The 17579-nt window shown below is 53.0% G+C and overlaps 1 protein-coding gene across 7 annotated transcripts in view; it reads right to left on the reverse strand.

The window, feature by feature from the left end:
• EPHB2 (EPH receptor B2) overlaps window positions 1-17579 on the reverse strand; it is a 206997-nt gene that overhangs the window by 52210 nt on the left and 137208 nt on the right. For all 7 annotated transcript variants that reach the window (XM_063701892.1, XM_055355247.2, XM_031011809.3 and 4 more), the window contains exon 4: window positions 1095-1250. In XM_063701892.1, coding sequence (XP_063557962.1) covers window positions 1095-1250 — 156 coding nt within the window. The remainder of the gene's footprint in view (window positions 1-1094; window positions 1251-17579) is intronic.

Consider the following 17579-nt stretch of genomic DNA (forward strand, 5'->3'; position numbering starts at 1 on the left):
ACCTGAGGTCAGGAGTTCAAGACCACCCTGGCCAACATAGGAAACCCCGTCTCTACTAAAAATACAAAAAATTAGCCGGGCATGATGGTGCATGCCTGTAATCCCAGTTACTCGGGAGGCTGAGGTGGGAGAATCACTTGAACCCGGGAGGTGGAAGTTGCCATGAGCTGAGATCATGACGCCATTGCATTCCAGAGCCTGGGCGACAGAGTGAAACTCCATCTCAAAAAAAAAAAAAAAAAAAAAAAGAACAGAAACTAGGTTGGGCGTGGTGGCTCATGCCTGTAATCCAGCACTTTGGTTGGGAGGATGCAGGAAGACTCCTTGAGCCCGGGAGTTCAAATCTAGCCTTGGCAACATAGTGAGACCCTGTCTCTACAAAAAATTAGAAAAATTAGCTGGGTGTGGTGGTGCACGCCTGCAATCCCAGGTATTCAGGAGGCTGAGGGCAGAAGGCTGAGGGCACCTGAGCCCAGGAGGTTGAGGCTGCAGTGAGCTAGGATTATGCCATTCTGAATGGCAGAAAGAGCCAGGCCCCAAAGGCCATCGTGGTTTGCCCATACTGTCCCAGGACTGTCTGCTTTGGGCTCCTTTTGGGTGAGAGAATAAATCTGTACAGTTTCAGCCATCGGGCTCAGCTCTGTTACTTACAGCCGAATGCCATCCCTGACAGATACAGGGGTTGTGACGCTGCGTTCTCAGGCAGTCCCTTCCTAGAGCACCTTGGGCTGTGATTCAGGCAGCCGCTGCCAGGTTAGAACACTGGGCAGCCTTTTCTGCCACAGACACTACCTGTGTTGCTTCATCTCCTGCCAAGCCTCCCATCCCCTGTCCCTTTGTGAATCCAGACCTTGACTTTATCTTCCATGTGACTCAGCAGAAAGGGGTAAGGAGCCAGATGCCAGCACTGTGGTGTCTGCAAGGTGGGAGCATGGCCACCCCAGGATGCCCCTTTCTTGAGCACTTTTCCATTTCTCTTCCCACCAGGGAAAGACTGGCTGTAACCGGACGGCACCCAATCCTCACTCTGAGCTTTTCTGCAGGTAGACCTGGGACTCGGCCAGGCATCGCCCTTGAGGGGCCCTAGGACTTACTTGTGCAGGGCATGTCCAGGGGGTCCAGGTCTGCTCTGTAGTAGCCATTGCGGCAGACACAGTTGGTGGCCCCTTCAGAAGTGGTCCGGCTGTTGATGGGACAGTGGGTACAGGCCTCATCCCCTTGGTTGGCCTTGAAAGTCCCAGATGGACAACCTGAGAGAGAAGACAAGGAGAGTCACCAGGAAACCGGATGAAGACTCAGCGAGGTCACGAGCCACGCAGCCTCACGGAGGGGCCACACAGCCTCGCAGAGGGGCCATGCAGCACCACTGCTGGAAAATCTCATCTCTTGAAGGGTTTGAAGTCTCCAGACCCCAACGTGGGAGTTCTGATTCTGTCAGGGCTCCCTAGTTTCTTGTCCGTGAGCTGTCTAGGGCTCCCAGCAATCTTCCCTCACCTATCCCAGCTTGGCTGTGTCATGGTCTCTAGAATCAATCCTGACCTAGTTAGGAGGCACATCTGAAGATGTCTGGGGCAGTGTGCATGGGTCCTGGTCTTGCTTAATAATGTCTGGCTGGGCCCTGATTCTTAGAACTAGATCCTTGGGTTACAGACAATTGAGATGATTATATGGCAGAAGAAAAGTCCTAGGGCAGTGTAGAGAGGTGATGTGGTAGAACAGAAGAGGACACTACTTTTGGAATAAGACCGACCTGGCTTTGAGTACTGGCTAGGCCTTTTACTAGCTGTGCAGCCCCAGACAAGCTGCTTAACTACTCAGACTCAGTTTTCTTATTTGTAAAATTAGGATTCTAAGGCCCATCTCTGCAGGGTCATTGTGAGTATTCTGCTTAAGCGTAAGGCACATGGCACAAGGCCTTGCACAGTATAGGTGCCCAATGAATAGTAGCTGTTATAGTTGGTATGTGATCAATTTATTAAAATATTAATAAAAGGGGGGCCTGCAGTACCAGGGCCAGCCTAAGGAGGGCACTGCTTGCACTCGGCCCACATTTGCACTCGGCCCGCATTTGGCTTCTCCCATGGGCTGTGGCCATCATCCCTGATATGGAGTCCACCCCCACTGCAGCTCTGAGTATGAGGTTAGGGCCTATAAGAGGCAACTGCCTTGTGTGCACACATATTCAAATCCACCTTCCTCTTCTTGCTGGCCCTGGGCTGAGAATCAGGAGGCTGAGGGTCTCGGCCCTGCCCCTCTCCCAGCTTCAGCCTGCTGGGTTCATGAACCCAGCTCTGCTATGATACCTGGAAGGGATTGTGCAATGGGTAAGTGGGTGGACAGGAAACAGCTTTGCAACAAACATTTCATCTCCTTGGGATGAAATGCAGCTAAACCATCCACAGGCCCCCAGGCCCTCACCGGGAGTACATTTTATGCCTGGGTGCTGTGGGTTCTTCAGCAAGTGACTCAGCCTCTCTGGACATTAGTTTCTGTGTATGTAAACAATTAACATAAATTTCCCTAGTTCATTTTTTCCAGCTCTAGTCTTCAAGGCTTATCTTCCCAGTCCAAGTCTTAGCAAACCACCCTCCCTCAACCCTCAACCAGCTCTGGCCTCAGAGACCCTGCCTTTCTTGGGGCCCAGAACATTGCTTGGGTTCAGAGTGCTTTACTTACCCACCAAAATTATTTTTCTGGGGGTCTCCTGGCCATGCTCTCAACTCCCCCAGGATCGGAGCCACGTCTGACTCACAGCTGCTTGTCCTGTGCCTAGCTTAGAATCTGCACCCAGCAAGTGCTCTGTAAATACTTCTTTTGTTGTTGTTATTAATTTTATTTTTATTTTTGTAGAGATGGGGGGGGTCTCACTATGTTGCTCAGGCTGGTCTTGAAGTCCTGGGCTCAAGCAGTCCTCCTGCCTCGGCCTCCCAGAGTGCTGGGATTACAAGCAAAAGCCACCACACCTGGCCCATAAATACATCTTGGAGCTGCCTCCTTAAGTGGAATGAGCATGAGCTTTGGAGGCCATGCAAGCAGGAGGGCAGTGAACATAGTGGTTAGTGTGCAGGCTGCCGGCAAACCCAGACCCACCTGTGTGAGCAGTGTGAACTCGGGGAAGTCACTTAAACTGCTTCCTTATCTGTAAAATGGGACAACAGTATCTACCTCCTAGAGTTGTTGTCAGTTTATATTGCTTAACTTATGTAAAAACACTTGTAACAGTTCCTGGCAGTACTAAGCCATCTGGTTCAAAAGCAATTTGCTGAGAGACCTTAGACAAGTTATTTGACCTCTCTGAGCTACACTGTTCTCATTGGTAAGAGCATCTACCACATAAAGTAGTCATGAGGATTACTGCACTGGGTCTGGGTCCCCTGAGTCCTCCTGCCCTCCCTCTCGCCTTCCTCTTGGGCACCGACATTTCCCTGATGGCTGGATGAAGGGGCAGCCTCACCATCTTGGCACTGCCAGAGCTTCTGAGCAGTCAGGACATGCAGGCTGCAGCCCCAGCTCTGGTCGAGCAGTCGGCCTCTCTGAACGGGTTTCCTCCTCTGCAGAATGGGGGCACAAGGCTTCCAGGAAGGTCTAGAACCATCCTTAGAGATGCCAAAGGGTTTTGGCCCCAAGATCAACCTCCTCCTGCTCCCTCTCTGGAGACAGCCTGCCCAGCTCAGCATCCCTCCTCCATCTGCGGGGCATTCCCGGGGGGGCCGCCAGTGGGTGGCTGCTCTCTCTCCCCTCTGTGCGGTGCCAGCCCCTCCATCTGGACTGCCTTTCTGGCTGCCCTCTCCCCCTTGCAGTGTCCTGGCTCCCTCTCAGACTCCCCAGGCTGCCCCTGCCCTAAGCCGCCCTTCATTTGCTCTGTTGCCTGGCCAGGTTCGACCCCCACCACTGGGCACTGTATCATTTCTGTATCTATGGCACTGCTTCATGAAACTCACTCTTCTCTGCCCTGGGAAGTGGCATCACTCTCCACCCTGTCCCCCCGCAGCCAATCAATTACTAGGTCTTCCCTCCTCAGCAGTCTCTGGTCTGGTCTTGGCCGCTCCCCCCGCTGCCAGCATCTAGAAAGCTCTTTCCACCCACTCCTCAGCCTCTCACGCCATCTGGCCTCCTCCCGCCCACCCACTCTCCAAACTAGCTCTCTGGAGTGCAGACCTTTCCAAGTCACTTAAAAATCCACAATGGCACATACATCGGAATACTATTCGGCCATAAAAAGGAACGAAGCATTGACACATGCTACGGTACAGGTGACCCCTGGACACATCGTGCTCAGTGAAAGAAGCCAGCCATGAAAGCAGGATTCCATTTATATGAAACAGGCCCAGCACAGGCACATCGAAAGAGACAGAAAGTCGATGCGTGGTTGCCAATGGCTGGGGATAGGGGAGCAGGGGGAGGAGCTGCTAATGGGGAACAGGGCTTCTTTTTGGGGTGATGAGTATGTTCTAAAATTGATTGTGGTGATGGTTGCACAATTCTGTGAATACACTAGAAACCACTGATTTGTATAATTTGTTTTTTTTTTTTTTTTGAGATGGAGTCTCGCTCTGTCACCCAGGCTGGAGTGCAGTGGCACAATCTCGGCTCACTGCAGCCTCCACCTCCCGGGTTCAAGCGATTCTCCTGCCTCAGCCTCCCGAGTAGCTGGGACTACAGGCGCGTGCCGCCATGCCTGGCTAATTTGTATTTTTAGTAGAGACGGGGTTTCACCATGTTGGCCAGGCTGGTCACGAACTCCTGACCTCAAGTGATCCACCCGCCTCGGCTCCCAAAGTGCTGGGATTACAGACATGAGCTACTGAGCCCAGCCTTATTTGTACAATTTAAATAGGCAAATTGTCTGGTATGTGAATTTTATCTCAACGAAGCCACTATCTTAAAATGTCCACATCAGTTCCCCAAGCAGACATGGGAAGCCCAAACTCTGCAGGGCCCCTGGGCTCCAGGGGGCTGGTACTTGCCCACCACTCCTACCTCAGGGTCTGGTGCTCTCTCACACTCACCTAGGTACAATACCCCCCCCCCAGGCCCACCCCACACCCCTGGCTTTTGTCCATCTGCCCTCGTTGCTTAGAATGCCTTCCCTTCACCATCAGGCAAACTCCTAGACCCCTTTAAGACATCATCTCTTCTAGGAAGTCTTCCCTGAGCCCCCTGGCGGGGTCTATTTTATTTATTTATTGAGACAGAGTCTCGCAGTGTTGACCAGGCTGGAGTGCAGTGGCATGATCTTGGCTCATTGCAACCTCTGCCTCCCAGGTTCAAGTGATTCTCCTGCCTCAGCCTCCCAAGTAGCTGGGATTACAGGCGTGCACCACCACGCCGGGCTAATTTTTTTTGTATACGGTGCCTATTTTAATTACTTGCTTATGAATGTGTCTACCTGGCTGGACTGTAAACTCCCAGTATAATGCTGGGTTTCTAGTGGGTGATGGGTGGATGAATGAGGGGCTGGAAGGGGATCGAGCCCCACCCCCTTAGTTGACATTTGAGGAAACTGAGGCCCAGAGAGGAACAGACAGACATAGCTCTTCAGTGGCAGAGGCCAATTCTGATCCCAAGTCTACTGTGTGACTGTGGGGTGCACTGGGGCCTCAGCTCCCATCAGCTACCTCTGAGAGGTCTGGGTGGCCACTGCCCACAGTGCCCGGGGGGCCACACCACTCCCAACTTCTGGGTGGGAAGGGAACCTGTCCTGCTGGCATCTGCATGTCACGTGCAGAAGTGGGAAGAAGACAATGAGACCTGAAACACAGGAAGGCAGTTGTACCTCTGACGGGTGTGTGGGCTTGGGAAGGCCTCCTCCCCTTTGAAACTCAGTCTCCTCATCTGGAAAGGGGCTGATGATCCCTGCATGGAATAACGACAGAGAGAGCCATTGAATGGGTCTCTGCTCCACTGTGGCCTCTCTGCCAATCTTCCACAGTCCCTGGAGTGATCTGTTTAAAATGAATCAGACCTGCGGCATCTTGTCTAAACTCCCTCGTGTGCAATTTATCCCCACTGCACTTAGAATAGACCCACATGCCTAGCCTGGCTACAAGGCCTGTGAGGTTGGTCCTGATGGTCTCCTGGCCGCTTCCCCCTCCTCCTCTCACTCACTGTGCTCCTGCCTGTGGTCATCGAACGCGCTCTCACCTCCAGGCCTTTGGCCAAGCTGTTCCCTCTGCCCGGAATGCTTTCCCTGCTCTTCCCATTGCTGGCTCCTTTTTCTCCTTCAGACCTCAGCTTAAATGTCACCTCCTCCGAGAGGCCCACCCTGACCACCCTGGCTAAAGCAATTGTCTCTTGCTGTGTTCTGTCTCAGTCTCAGTTTCCTTTACTGACCCTCATCACAATTTGTAATTATATTAGAAAACGGTTTGTAAACTTGTGTGTTGTCTTTTTTCATGCACTGAAAGTACCTGGAAAGGGGAGGAGGAGCCGGGGCTGTCTGGCTTTCATTGTTTCTCCAGCCCCTAGCAGAGCCGCGGGCCGATAGTAGGCACTTGATGTGTACAGGTTGATTGAATCAATGTGCCTCTTACAAGGTACCATCAGAATCAGATGAGAAAGTGGGTGAGAAAATATTTAGCTGAGTCTGTGCCTGTCTGGGTAACACCAGAGTCATCCCGATCTTGCCAGCCCATCATCAGGCTCACATTCCTCTCTGCCTCCCATTTGTTCTCCCCATGGTCTTCCCAGGGACCTGTTGAACAGGGTACTGACCAAAGCATCTCGGTTTTCAAACTGCAAGTCCTGTATCCCAGAAACTCCCTTAGTCTTGGGCAAACTGGGAGGATTGACCATCCTACTGTAACCTCTCCAGCCCCATCTGTCACCTCTCTCATCTGCTTGCAGCTCCCTGGACATCGGGCCACATATGCTGGTCCCTTTGCCCGAATGCCCTTCTCCCTCATCTCCCTGGCCCCTTGGATTGGTGAGTCTGATGTGTGTGCCCACTTTTAGGCAGCCTGCCCTCCATTCTCCTACAGCGCCAGCTCACATCTCCACTGTAGCACCCAAGACATGCTCCATATGCAGTAGTGTGCTATTAAACTGGCAGTTGAGGGGAAAAGAAGCCCTGATTGGTTGTGTTTGCCAATTTGTGTGGTGTAAATACTCCCACCAGAGCAAATGCCAAGGTACCAACTTGAGATCATTAAACCCTGACTTGGGAAAAAATGTGCACAGTCGGCTCTTGCAAGTCAAGCTCCAGACCACCACTGGACTTACATGGCACGTGACTTTGTTCTGCCCACTGGTTGGTGAACCTTGGTTGGGTTAGGGGCTGAGTCTTTCACTTCTGCATCCCCAGCACCTATCCCAGGACTTGGCACATGGTAGGTGTTCAGCCAATTTAGTTTTGCTGAATGAAGGCAGGTCTGTCTCCCTGGTTGGACAGTGAGTGACTCGAGGGGAGGGGCTGTGGATTTGAATGGATTGATATACACAAAGCACTTAGAACACAAAGTAAGTGCCATGTAAATGGCTATTATTACTCATCCAGCATGGAATGACAAAAATAATTCCATTATGTACTTTCCAGGTGGCAGGCCCAGTGCTGTGTCTTACATGGATTCTTTAACTTATTCCACAAACCACCCACCCAACTAGGTACCATTATCATTCTCATTTTACAGATAAGGAAACTGAGGCTCAGGGAGAGTGAAGTGACCGCCCTAAGGTCACATAGCAAGTCAATGGCACAGCTGGGGTTGACCTCAGATCTTCGTGATCCAGAACAGCTTGTGTCCAAATACTACTGGTCCCAGAAATTAGTGAGTGGTGAGTGTTACGGCTGGACACCATCTTGTCAGGCCTGCCGAGGGGACGGGATTTGCTGGAGCCTTTCAGAAGGGCAGAAGTAACGCCTGGTCCTCAAACCCAGGACTCAGGGCTCGAAGCAGCCAGCCAGCGCCGGCCTTCTGCAATCGCCCAGAGCCCTTGGCCAGGCAACCCAGGGCAGGATGGCAGCAAGCCGGGGAAAGGAGGGAGGATTACAGGGAAACAGATTTTCTCCCCGCCTGCCCCTGGGCTCTGGGGATAGGTGATAATTGACCGAGTGAGCCCTGAGTCAGGCCGAGGCAGGACTCCATCTGGGCCTGGCACGGTGGGGCTGTTAATTGGCATCAGGTGATCCTCAAAACCTCAATGGCTGGCCTGCTGCCTCTGCTCCCCCCTCTCCTCCCAGGGACTCCGGCTTAATCCCAAAGACAACTGATGCCACCTCAGAGTCAATCGCTGGGTCAGGCCCAGTGTGTCAGGCTGCCGAGGCTTGGAAGGAGCATCTCTGTCTTCCTTGGGGTTCTGTAGACCAGAGGGCGCTGTCTGTGGCTCTGGGTAGAGGTGGCATCTGAAAAGGTCTGCACCCTGGGGTTGAGTTCCTACTCCCCAGACCTGAGCAGGAGGTCTGATGAAATTGAACCTGGGCATGGACTGTGGAGCTACGGCCAGGGCTTAATTCCAGTCCTGCCTCTCATTAACTGTGTGACCACGAGCAAGTTACCTAACCTCTCTGTGCCTAAGTTTCTTGTCTGTACAATGGGAATAATAATATTGATTATATTTGTTGGGAAGATTAAACAAGTTAATGAAAGTAAAGCACCCGTAACAGTGTCTGCCTGGCTCATGTTAAGTGCTATGTAAGTGTTGGCTATTATTATATTCATTCATTCTTGGCCTCCATTTGCTATGTGCTAAGCACTGGAGATAATACTGAGATAAAGAAGACATAGTCCTTGTCTTCAGAAGTTCAGGTCTAGTTAGGGAGACAGTGAGTTGTAAATTTATTCTACAGGCATTTACTGAGTCCCCAGTAGGTGCCAGGTACTGGGACTTTGAAACAAAAGGCCTCAGCCCTGGAACATAAGAGACCATGACTAAGCAGGGGGCTGAGATGCCTTCCTTGAACCAGGCTTACCTGCTGGCTGCTGTGGGCAGAGGGGCCAGGGAGCGGGTTCTGGGGTCAGCAGTGGCAGGTTTGAAGTGCAGCCAGCTCGCTTTCCTGCCTTGGAATCTCTAGGAAGTCAGTTCTGGGTTTCAGTTGGGGAGAGGAGTTTGACTGGATGGAGAAAAGAGTCTTGGCCCCAGAGTAGGGGGGCTGGCGGCTTCACTGCCATTTGCTCTGTGAACCCAGGCTACTTCCTGCCCACTCTGGGCCTCAGCTCTACTGGATTTGAATGGATTGATATACACAATTCAATCCAATCATTCAATCCACAATCCAAGGAAGGCGCTGCCTGGCACCCCCTCTAGGGCTTCTTCCAGCTTGGGACTCCAGCTGTGGGTGGCTCAGACACTCAGTGCTGGGTTCTTACATTCTCTTTGAACTGTGGAAAGACTGATTTGCATATTTTCAGGGGTTTGTGCCGTGTGCAGGGCAGGGCTGGGCTTGCTGGGTTGAGTGGGTGGGGTTTTGGGGTCTGCCTCATGCAAAGTGGCTTTTATATTTTGCCTGCTTCCTGCTTTTGCTGTAAGGTTAACCCAGCAGAGTCAGTCCCTCTGGGCTGGGCTGGGCTGGGCATGATGCCTGGTCCTCCTCCGTACTGTGGGCAAAGCTGCACTGAAAGTAGGCAGCTACCTCCTGAGATGGAGAGGAGGTGCTTCTAAGCACTGTGTGCCTAGGATGTGCCCAGTGCTGGGCCAGGAGCCTCCCTGGTCCATGGCCTCCTTGGACCACCCTGTGCAATGGGAGGTGTTATTCCCATTTTAGAGATGAGGAAACTGAGGCTCACAGAAAGGAAGCACTCTGTCCAAATCACATAGAGACTTAGGGTCAGAACATGTGCCTCCACAGTCCATGTTCTAATTTTTTTTCTTTCTTTTGAGACAGGATCTCACTCTATCACCCAGGCTACAGTGCAGTGGTGCAATCACGGCTCACTGCAGCCTCGACTTCCTGGGCTCATGTGATCCTCCCACTTCAGCCTTCCGAGTAGCTGGGCCTACAGGTGCACACCACCATGCCTGGCTAATTTTTGGTATATTTTGTAGAGATGGGGTTTCACCATGTCGTCCAGGCTGGTCTTGAACTCTTGGGCTCAAGTGATCCTCCTACCCTGACCTCCCTAAGTGCTGGGATTACAGGTGTGAGCCACTATGCCCAGCCTTAGGCCATGTTCTTTCTAAAACCCCCATCCTTAAGGTCCCTGGAGCTCCTTCCCACTTGATGAAGGGTTTCCCTTCTTGCCCGTTTACTCCTTCCCTTCCTCCATCTTCCCCCTTCCTAGACAAGACAGCTTAAGTCCAGCGAGTGCCTCAGGGCCATGCCCCTGCTGGGGTAGCTCCCACTGGGACCACCCAGGGGCTGTCAGTCATCCTGCCCCAATGCCCAGGTTCCTCCTGTCTGCCCCTGCTGGGACCCGGCTTTGTGGAACCCAGCCAGCAGCTGACAGGACAAGGCTGAGGCGGGGAGCTGCACGAGCATGCCTCCCCTTTGCCCAAGGGGGCACCCAGGCCTCGCCAGCCAGGCCCCCACCCCTGCCATCTGTCGAGTCACTCCTCTGCTCAGGACCCTTCGGTGGCTCCCTCATGCCCAGGGAGAGTCCGGCCTGCTTCAGCCTCCCCTTCCACGGTCCACCTGGCCAGCTTCAGCTCCCTCATGCTCCCAGTCACACCTTGAGCTCCAGCCACTGCAGGCACTGCCAGTTCCTGGAACAAGCTGTGCTTGGTCTCACCTCTGGGCCTTTGCTCAGGCAGCTCCCTCTGCCTCATATGCTGTCCCAGCTCCCACCCAGCTCCTTCTTGTCCTTCAAATCTCACTCCAGCCCGAATCAGCTGTTGGTCCTTTTCTAGGATGTCCCCTGCCAGGGCTGGGTCTGGGGGTGTTCTTCTGTGCTCCAGGAGTGCCTGGCACTGTACCTCTGCCACTGCATGAGTATACAGGATGGTGACTGTCTGCCTCTCCTACCAGGCTGTGAGCACAGTGACAGTGATGGTGGGTAACCCCGAGGTCTGGCACCAGCCCCAGTGTCTGGCTGAGAGGTGATCGATAGAGGCTTCAGGAATTGTTTGTCGCCCAGGCTGGAGTGCAGCGGCGCGATCTTGGCTCACTGCAAGCTCCGCCTCCCAAGTTCACGCCATTCTCCTGGCTCAGCCTCCTGAGTAGCTGGGACTACAGGCGTCCGCCACCACGCCTGGCTAATTTTTTATTGTATTTTTAGTAGAGACGGGGTTTCACTGTGTTAGCCAGGATGGTTTCGATCTCCTGACCTCGTGATCTGCCCGCCTCGGCCTCCCAAAGTGCTGGGATTACAGGTATGAGCCACTGTGCCCGGCTGAAAGGCGGAATCTTGTGCTTAAGCTCATTCAACTTGTGTGTGGACTGGAGATTTTGCTCGAGGCCTCTGGAATCCTCTGAGCTCCTCCTGGAGCCCCTGGTGACAGGCTCTCAAGGCGTCCTACCTTTGTCCCTGGCATTTGATTAACATCTGTCTCTCCACCTCCCATATCCCCTCCTCCCACCAGCTGTGAGCTCCATGAGGGCAGCCACTGCACCTGCCCTGCTGACTGCCTGGTACAGAGCTGGCACAGAGCAGATGCTCCATAACAGCTCTCTGAGTGACAGGCTGCAAGGTCCCCTGGCCCCAAGGCCGGAGCAACCGGGACTTTCATGACTGCTGTGTGTTCCCCAGTTGTAGGGGGAGCTCACAGTCTCCCAGGGGAGCCAGACACTGAACCCCACAGTCTGTAAAGGCTGGTGAGCTGGTGAGGGTGTTTCATGGCCTGGCTCTCCCAGCCCCTGGACCCCCGCATTGCCCCCAGCCCCAGGTCTGGCCTCCCTTCATGATATCCCAGCTCCCCCACAGTGGGGGCTGAGAGCTCCCGCCCTCCCAGCAGGCAGCCCCATTCCTCCAATTTCCTCCCAATTAATCAAGCTCTGAACTTTTTAATTATCTGCCTGCAGGGTGGCTCCCCACTCTGGTGAAGCAATTAAGGAAGGACATTTCCAAGTGTTGTGTGGCTGCCGGCAGGCAGCGTTGACCAAGCCCTGATGGAGGAGCTGGTGACAGGAGGGGTGGGCAGGAACCCCCTCCCCAAAATGGGCTGCTGGGAGGTTGTCCTGGGGTCCGAGCTGGAACTCTTCTGGGAATCTGGGGCCACACTATACAGGGTAACCCTCTCCCATTCATTCAATGGCTCTTTCTCTGCAGCTAGAATCTGACTTCAAAAATCCTAGCTACCACGTGCTAGGCACTGGGGTAGGTGCTTAACAATGTTGCTGCATCTTCACCTTGACTCTGGGAGGAAGAATATGATGATCTCTGTTTTACAGACGAGGACATGGAGGCTCAAAAACATGAACAACTCCAGATAGGTAGCTGGAATTTGAGGCCAGCTCTGACTCCACAGCCTCTTCATTCTACTGTCTTCTGAAAATCAGTGTGTGGTCTGTAAAAGTGCTCAGGGCACTGAGAAAGGGGAGTGGGTCAACCTCTGGAGGAGATGCCCCCAAGCTGGAGACCTGCTGAAGAACACAGGCCATCTGTGTGCAGGGCTGCTGCTGGGACAGGGTGTTGCAGGGAGAGGGAGTGTGCAAAGGCACAGAGGCGTGAAACAGTATGGTGTGCGTGCAGAGAGCTACAAATAGTTCAGGGTTGCTAGCACGTGAGGTTCAAGGCCAGGAGAGGAAGGAGATGAGGCTGGAGAGTAAGGCAGGGTCTCAGACATTGGAAGTCAGCAGAATCTTCACGATCTTCTGGGCTAAGTTCCTTATTTTATGACTACAAAATACATGACCCAGACAGGGACAGGGACTTGCCTAAGGTCACACAACAAGTGAGTGGCCAGCAGAGCTGGGGTTGCAGCCCAGCTATGCTGATGCCCACATCGGAGGGAAGAGAAGGGGCAGAGGAGTGGGAGCATCCTCACATCACGGCAGAAGCCTAACTGGTTTCCTGGCTTTCTCCCTTGCTCTCCCATGTCCTTGCCCTCCTCCAGCTGCATTCAGCCTTCCACAGCAGCCAGGATCCTGCAGAACAGCCATCAGCTCATGTCGCCCAAAGGCCTCCAACAGTTTCCATCTCACTTGGAGTAAAAACCAATAGCCTTGGCACAGTGGCTCACACCTGTAATCCCAGCACTTTGGGAGGCCAAGGCGGGAGGATCGCTTGAGCTGAGGAGTTTGAGACAAGTCTGAGCAACATAGTGAGACCTTGACTCTACAAAAAAATTTTAAAAAATAAACCGGGCGTGGTGGCACAAGCCTGTGGTCCCAGTTACTTGGGAGGCTGAGGTGGGAGGATCTCTTGAGCCTGGGAGGTTGAGGTTGCAGTGAGCTGAGAGCCCACCACTGCACTCCAACCTGGGCAACAGAGCAAGACCCTGTATCTAAACAAAGATGAATTTCCAAAAAGAAACAAAACCCCACAAAACAATAGCCTACAAAGCTTCCTTTTCCTCTCTGAACTCCCCTCCACCCGCCTGGCCTCTTGCCCACTCCACCTGAGCCACACTGACCTCCTGGCTGCCCTGAGAACACCAGCCTTCTGCTAGCCTCAGGGCCTGTGCATGCGCCATTTCTCCTGCCTGGTTCAAGTCCTGGTTCCATCAGTTCTTCCCTGAGCCTCTCTCCGGGCCTCATCTCCTCATCTATATTTGGGGTTCATGCCACATCCCTCACCCTCCTGAGAAAATGGGGACCGATCGAGTATCCCCTTCTCCCCAGCTGGAGACTATCACTGCCAGTGGGCTCATCAGGCTGCAGCCTCCCAGCCTGTAATCCCTGGGACTCACAGATGCAGGAATAGAGAGTGTTAAACAATAATCACGATGTGCCCGAGGGGAAGTCGGATGTGTTTACAAAGCTTGACACATCTGGCAGGGCCAGGCCCAGGCCCCTCCCACACATCTGGCTGCTGTATTGACAGGTGGTGTAGTGGGCCACCGAGGTAAGGCCTGGCAGGCCCAGTCCTGGTACCGTGAGGGTGAGATGGACCTGGCAGAGCTGGGGAGCATCTCCCAAACCGCCCCACATGCAGGTCCCCTGTTCAGGCCTTCCACTGTACCTTGTTGGCTGTGTTCTCAGAGAAGAACTTAGGGCCCAGAACCCTGGCCCTCAGATTCCTAAATCCCTACATCATTCTGTCGGTGTCTGGTACTGGCCACCCCTGCTGGGATTTGGGGAGCCTGGGAAAGCCCCCTCCCCCTCCAGAAGGGGGGGTGCTTTTTCAGGGTCACCTCATGTAGCACTTCCCCTTCTATGGGATCCAGAAATGTGGTCATCAGCTGCACCTGAGGGAGCCCCTCCAGGCTGAGACTGGCCTCCTCCCTCCTCCCACCTGCCCCAAGAAAGCCATGGTCATTAATAAAGGACACAATTAGCTGTCAGCAGAGAACATGTCTGGAATTTTTTACCTGCTTGGTGAGCTCGGTTAAGGCAACAAACCCCCAGACCCCCCGGGGATGCAGCTGCCACACACCTTTCAGGGCCCCTTTACCCGGGCCCAGGGCAGGAGGGCACCTGTGAACTTTTTCAGCGTGGGTTCTGCAGGCCTGGGCCTGCGCAAGGCAGTTTTTTTTCCAGGCCAGTGGAGAAAGTGACAGAGCAAGAGAGATTCCTAGCAGAAGTTGTTTTTTTTCAATCCAAGAGGCAATACCATTCAATACAATTTTCTCCCACTTCCTGTGCCGACTTAGAGTCTTTTAGGGCTCGAAGGACTTTGGAGAAAAAGTTAGTCTCTTTATCATTTCATTTTACAGCTAGGGAAACTGAGGCCTTGCTCAGGGCAGAGAGGACTAAACACGCTTCTGTCTTTGGTTCTATATGGATCCCCTGGTCCGCTGGATCCCACAGTTAGAATTTGTTGCCAAAGTCTGAGAGAACATTCTGAAATCTGCAATGGTTGTTTCATATACACTGCTAGGTTCTGGTTATGTGCTGGGGCCGGGGACCAGTGAGGACTGAGGAGACACAGGCCCTGACCTCAGGGAGCTGATAGTCTAGTGGGTGAGAGAAGGAGGGAAAGAAGCAATAGACAGATGGAAATGACACACACACCTCGTGATGGGTCACGAAGGAGATGGACAAGGGCTGAGATCGGACCTCAGAGGGATCACTTTAGGGACCATGGGCAGAAAAGGCCTTTCTGCAAAAGTGACCTTGAAGAGGCAACACCTGAGGAGAAGAGCATTCAGCTCAGCAGGAACAATATTTGCAAAGGTGGGAAAATCTCAGCACCGCAGATCCTCATCAGTGCAGCAGCAGTGAGAGCGGGGTATTAACAGAGACTTAATACCCATTTGCTCTTAGCCCCAGCTGCCCGTGATCCCAGACAGAAAGAAGTACTAAGCTCTGGGAGGGACGTCCTGCTTGGGCACCTTTGTTCTAACAGTGCTATGATGTTGGAGATTTGTCACCCCCATTGTACAGATGAGAAATGGAGGCTCCAAGCAATGAAGTGCCATCCCCAGCGCACATGGACACCAAGCTCAGAAGATTGAGCCTCCACCACCTGCCTCTCTCTCCCTGCCTTGTCTAGGTGTCTCCCAGAACCACTGTATCCCCTGGAAACCTGGAAGGTTGGTCTGCTTGAGCCCCGGTGGCCTGTGACTTGAATGCTAATGAAAATCCCACTCAAGAGGTCCCAGCATTTGGCATCTCTGGGAGAAGGGTTTAGGAAATACAAACAACAAGGATCTTGATTGGGAGGCCTGGAATCACTCTCCCTCCTAGGGGTACAGAACCCGTCGCCTTCCTCCTGTTGACTTCTGGGGAGCAGGAGAAGGCCTCAGCTAACCCAAGCCATAAATCAAATGCACAAGATGTGGCTTGGCAGCCATCCCAGTGAAAAAGATCTGGGGGTTTGAGTTGACCACAAGCCAAAAGCTGCTGAAAAAGCCAATGTGATTGTAGGCTGTAAGAGTAGAAGTAGAGTGACAGCCAGCATCCTCCTGGTAGCTCAGGCAGGGCTAGTTTTGGGCTCCACATTTTAAGGAGGTCCACTGAGCGATAGTGGACAGGCCATCTCAGGCCTCTAGCTTGTTTTCCACTATCTCTGAGTGGTGCTGGAGTGGATCGGGGTGAGGTCCCAGGTATGAATTCTCTCAGCAGCAGTCACGGGCACACAGCAGAGTTCTGGAGGCCTACTTGTCCTGGAAAATTCCCTAGTCTGGATCCCTAAGAAGTATGAGTTCTCTTCTTAATCTCACTTGGCTCCTACCTCCAAATCTAAGCCCTCCTGGACACTGAGGATTTGAGATCGTGTGTGTGGTTCCATGAGGGCCTGCCCTTGATTTGAGGATAGATTCACTCCATAAAAACTCAACAAGCTGTTTCTCAATGATCACTTTGTGCCCAGCTCTGTGTCAGGCACTAGGCACAGAGTTGAATAAGACATAGTCCCTGGCCTTGAGGCTCACCGTCTAGCAGGGGAGAGAGAGTATGATTAGCTAGGGGTACCCAGGAAGGCTCTCCAGAAGAGGAGCCATTTGAATAGGGTATTAAAGGATGAGTAGGAGTCTGTCAGGGTCAGAAGAGACCAAGGACATTTCAGACAGGCAGAACAGCATGTGCTGGAGGCATGGAGGGACTGGAGCACAGGGTGTATGGGGGAAGGGTTCAGACACGAGGTGAGACAGTTGATCTGGGATTATGTCACAAAGGGTTTTGTGTGCTTGGTGACGGAGTTTGGGGTTTTATTTTCCAAGAGCAGGGAAGCCAGGGGAGATCCTATTCCAGTGCCCAAATGGCCACATAGCCCTGGTGCCCTCAGCCCTTTCTTCCAGCAGCCTGCCTAGGCCCTGGGCCCCTCACACTCCAGCCCACGTGCTCTGGCCTCAGATGGCCCTCTCCCCAGTTTCAAAGCTTTCCTGTTTCCTTTTTGTTTCCTCCAGTTCTCTCCCTTCCCTAGGTCTTGAGCCCTTCCTCCCCTGTTGTGTCCAGCCCTACCTCTTTACCATTAAAAACGAACTGAGCACCTATTAACAACAGCAGCCACCATTTATTGAGCACCTGCTGTGTTCCAGGCTTCATATAAGTTATCAGGGGGCTGTGCTTCCCAGTGGTTAGGGGCACAGGCTCTGCAACAGGGTCCTTCTGGCCTTGAACTCTGACTCTGCCACTGACCTTGGGCAAGCTCCTCAAACTGTCTTTGCATCTCGGTTTCCTCATCTGGAAAATCGATTAATGAATAGGACTTAACTGCAGTGAAGACTTGGAGTTAATAAGCATAGAGTGTGTGCTTGCATCATCAATTCCTACAGCAACCCCATGAGTACTATTGATATTCCCACATCTAGAAGAGGTGGTGGAGGTTCTGCGGGGCTGAGTAACCCACCCCAGCTAGTGTTGGAACTGGGAGGGGAGTGTGGGAGCATTACATCTGAGGCCAAAGGCAGGGTCTTAACTACTCTATCACATGGCCTCACCTCCTCAAGGCTGGTGCCTGGGCTGGGCTTAGCGATCCACAGCTCAAGGGGCTCCCAGCCTGGTGGGGAAGATGCCCCGGTCAGTAAGCAGTTTCCAAACAATGTCTGGGGAAGCCTGTGGGGAGGAGGCGCTGGGTCTGGAAGCCCAGAGGAGAGGTCTCTACCACTGTGGTTTCCTGGAGGTGCAAACACTTGAGCTGTGTTGGAAGACTAAGAATGACAAG

The sequence above is a fragment of the Gorilla gorilla genome, chromosome 1, assembly GCF_029281585.2.
Source record: "Gorilla gorilla gorilla isolate KB3781 chromosome 1, NHGRI_mGorGor1-v2.1_pri, whole genome shotgun sequence".
NCBI classification, from domain to species: domain Eukaryota; kingdom Metazoa; phylum Chordata; class Mammalia; order Primates; family Hominidae; genus Gorilla; species Gorilla gorilla.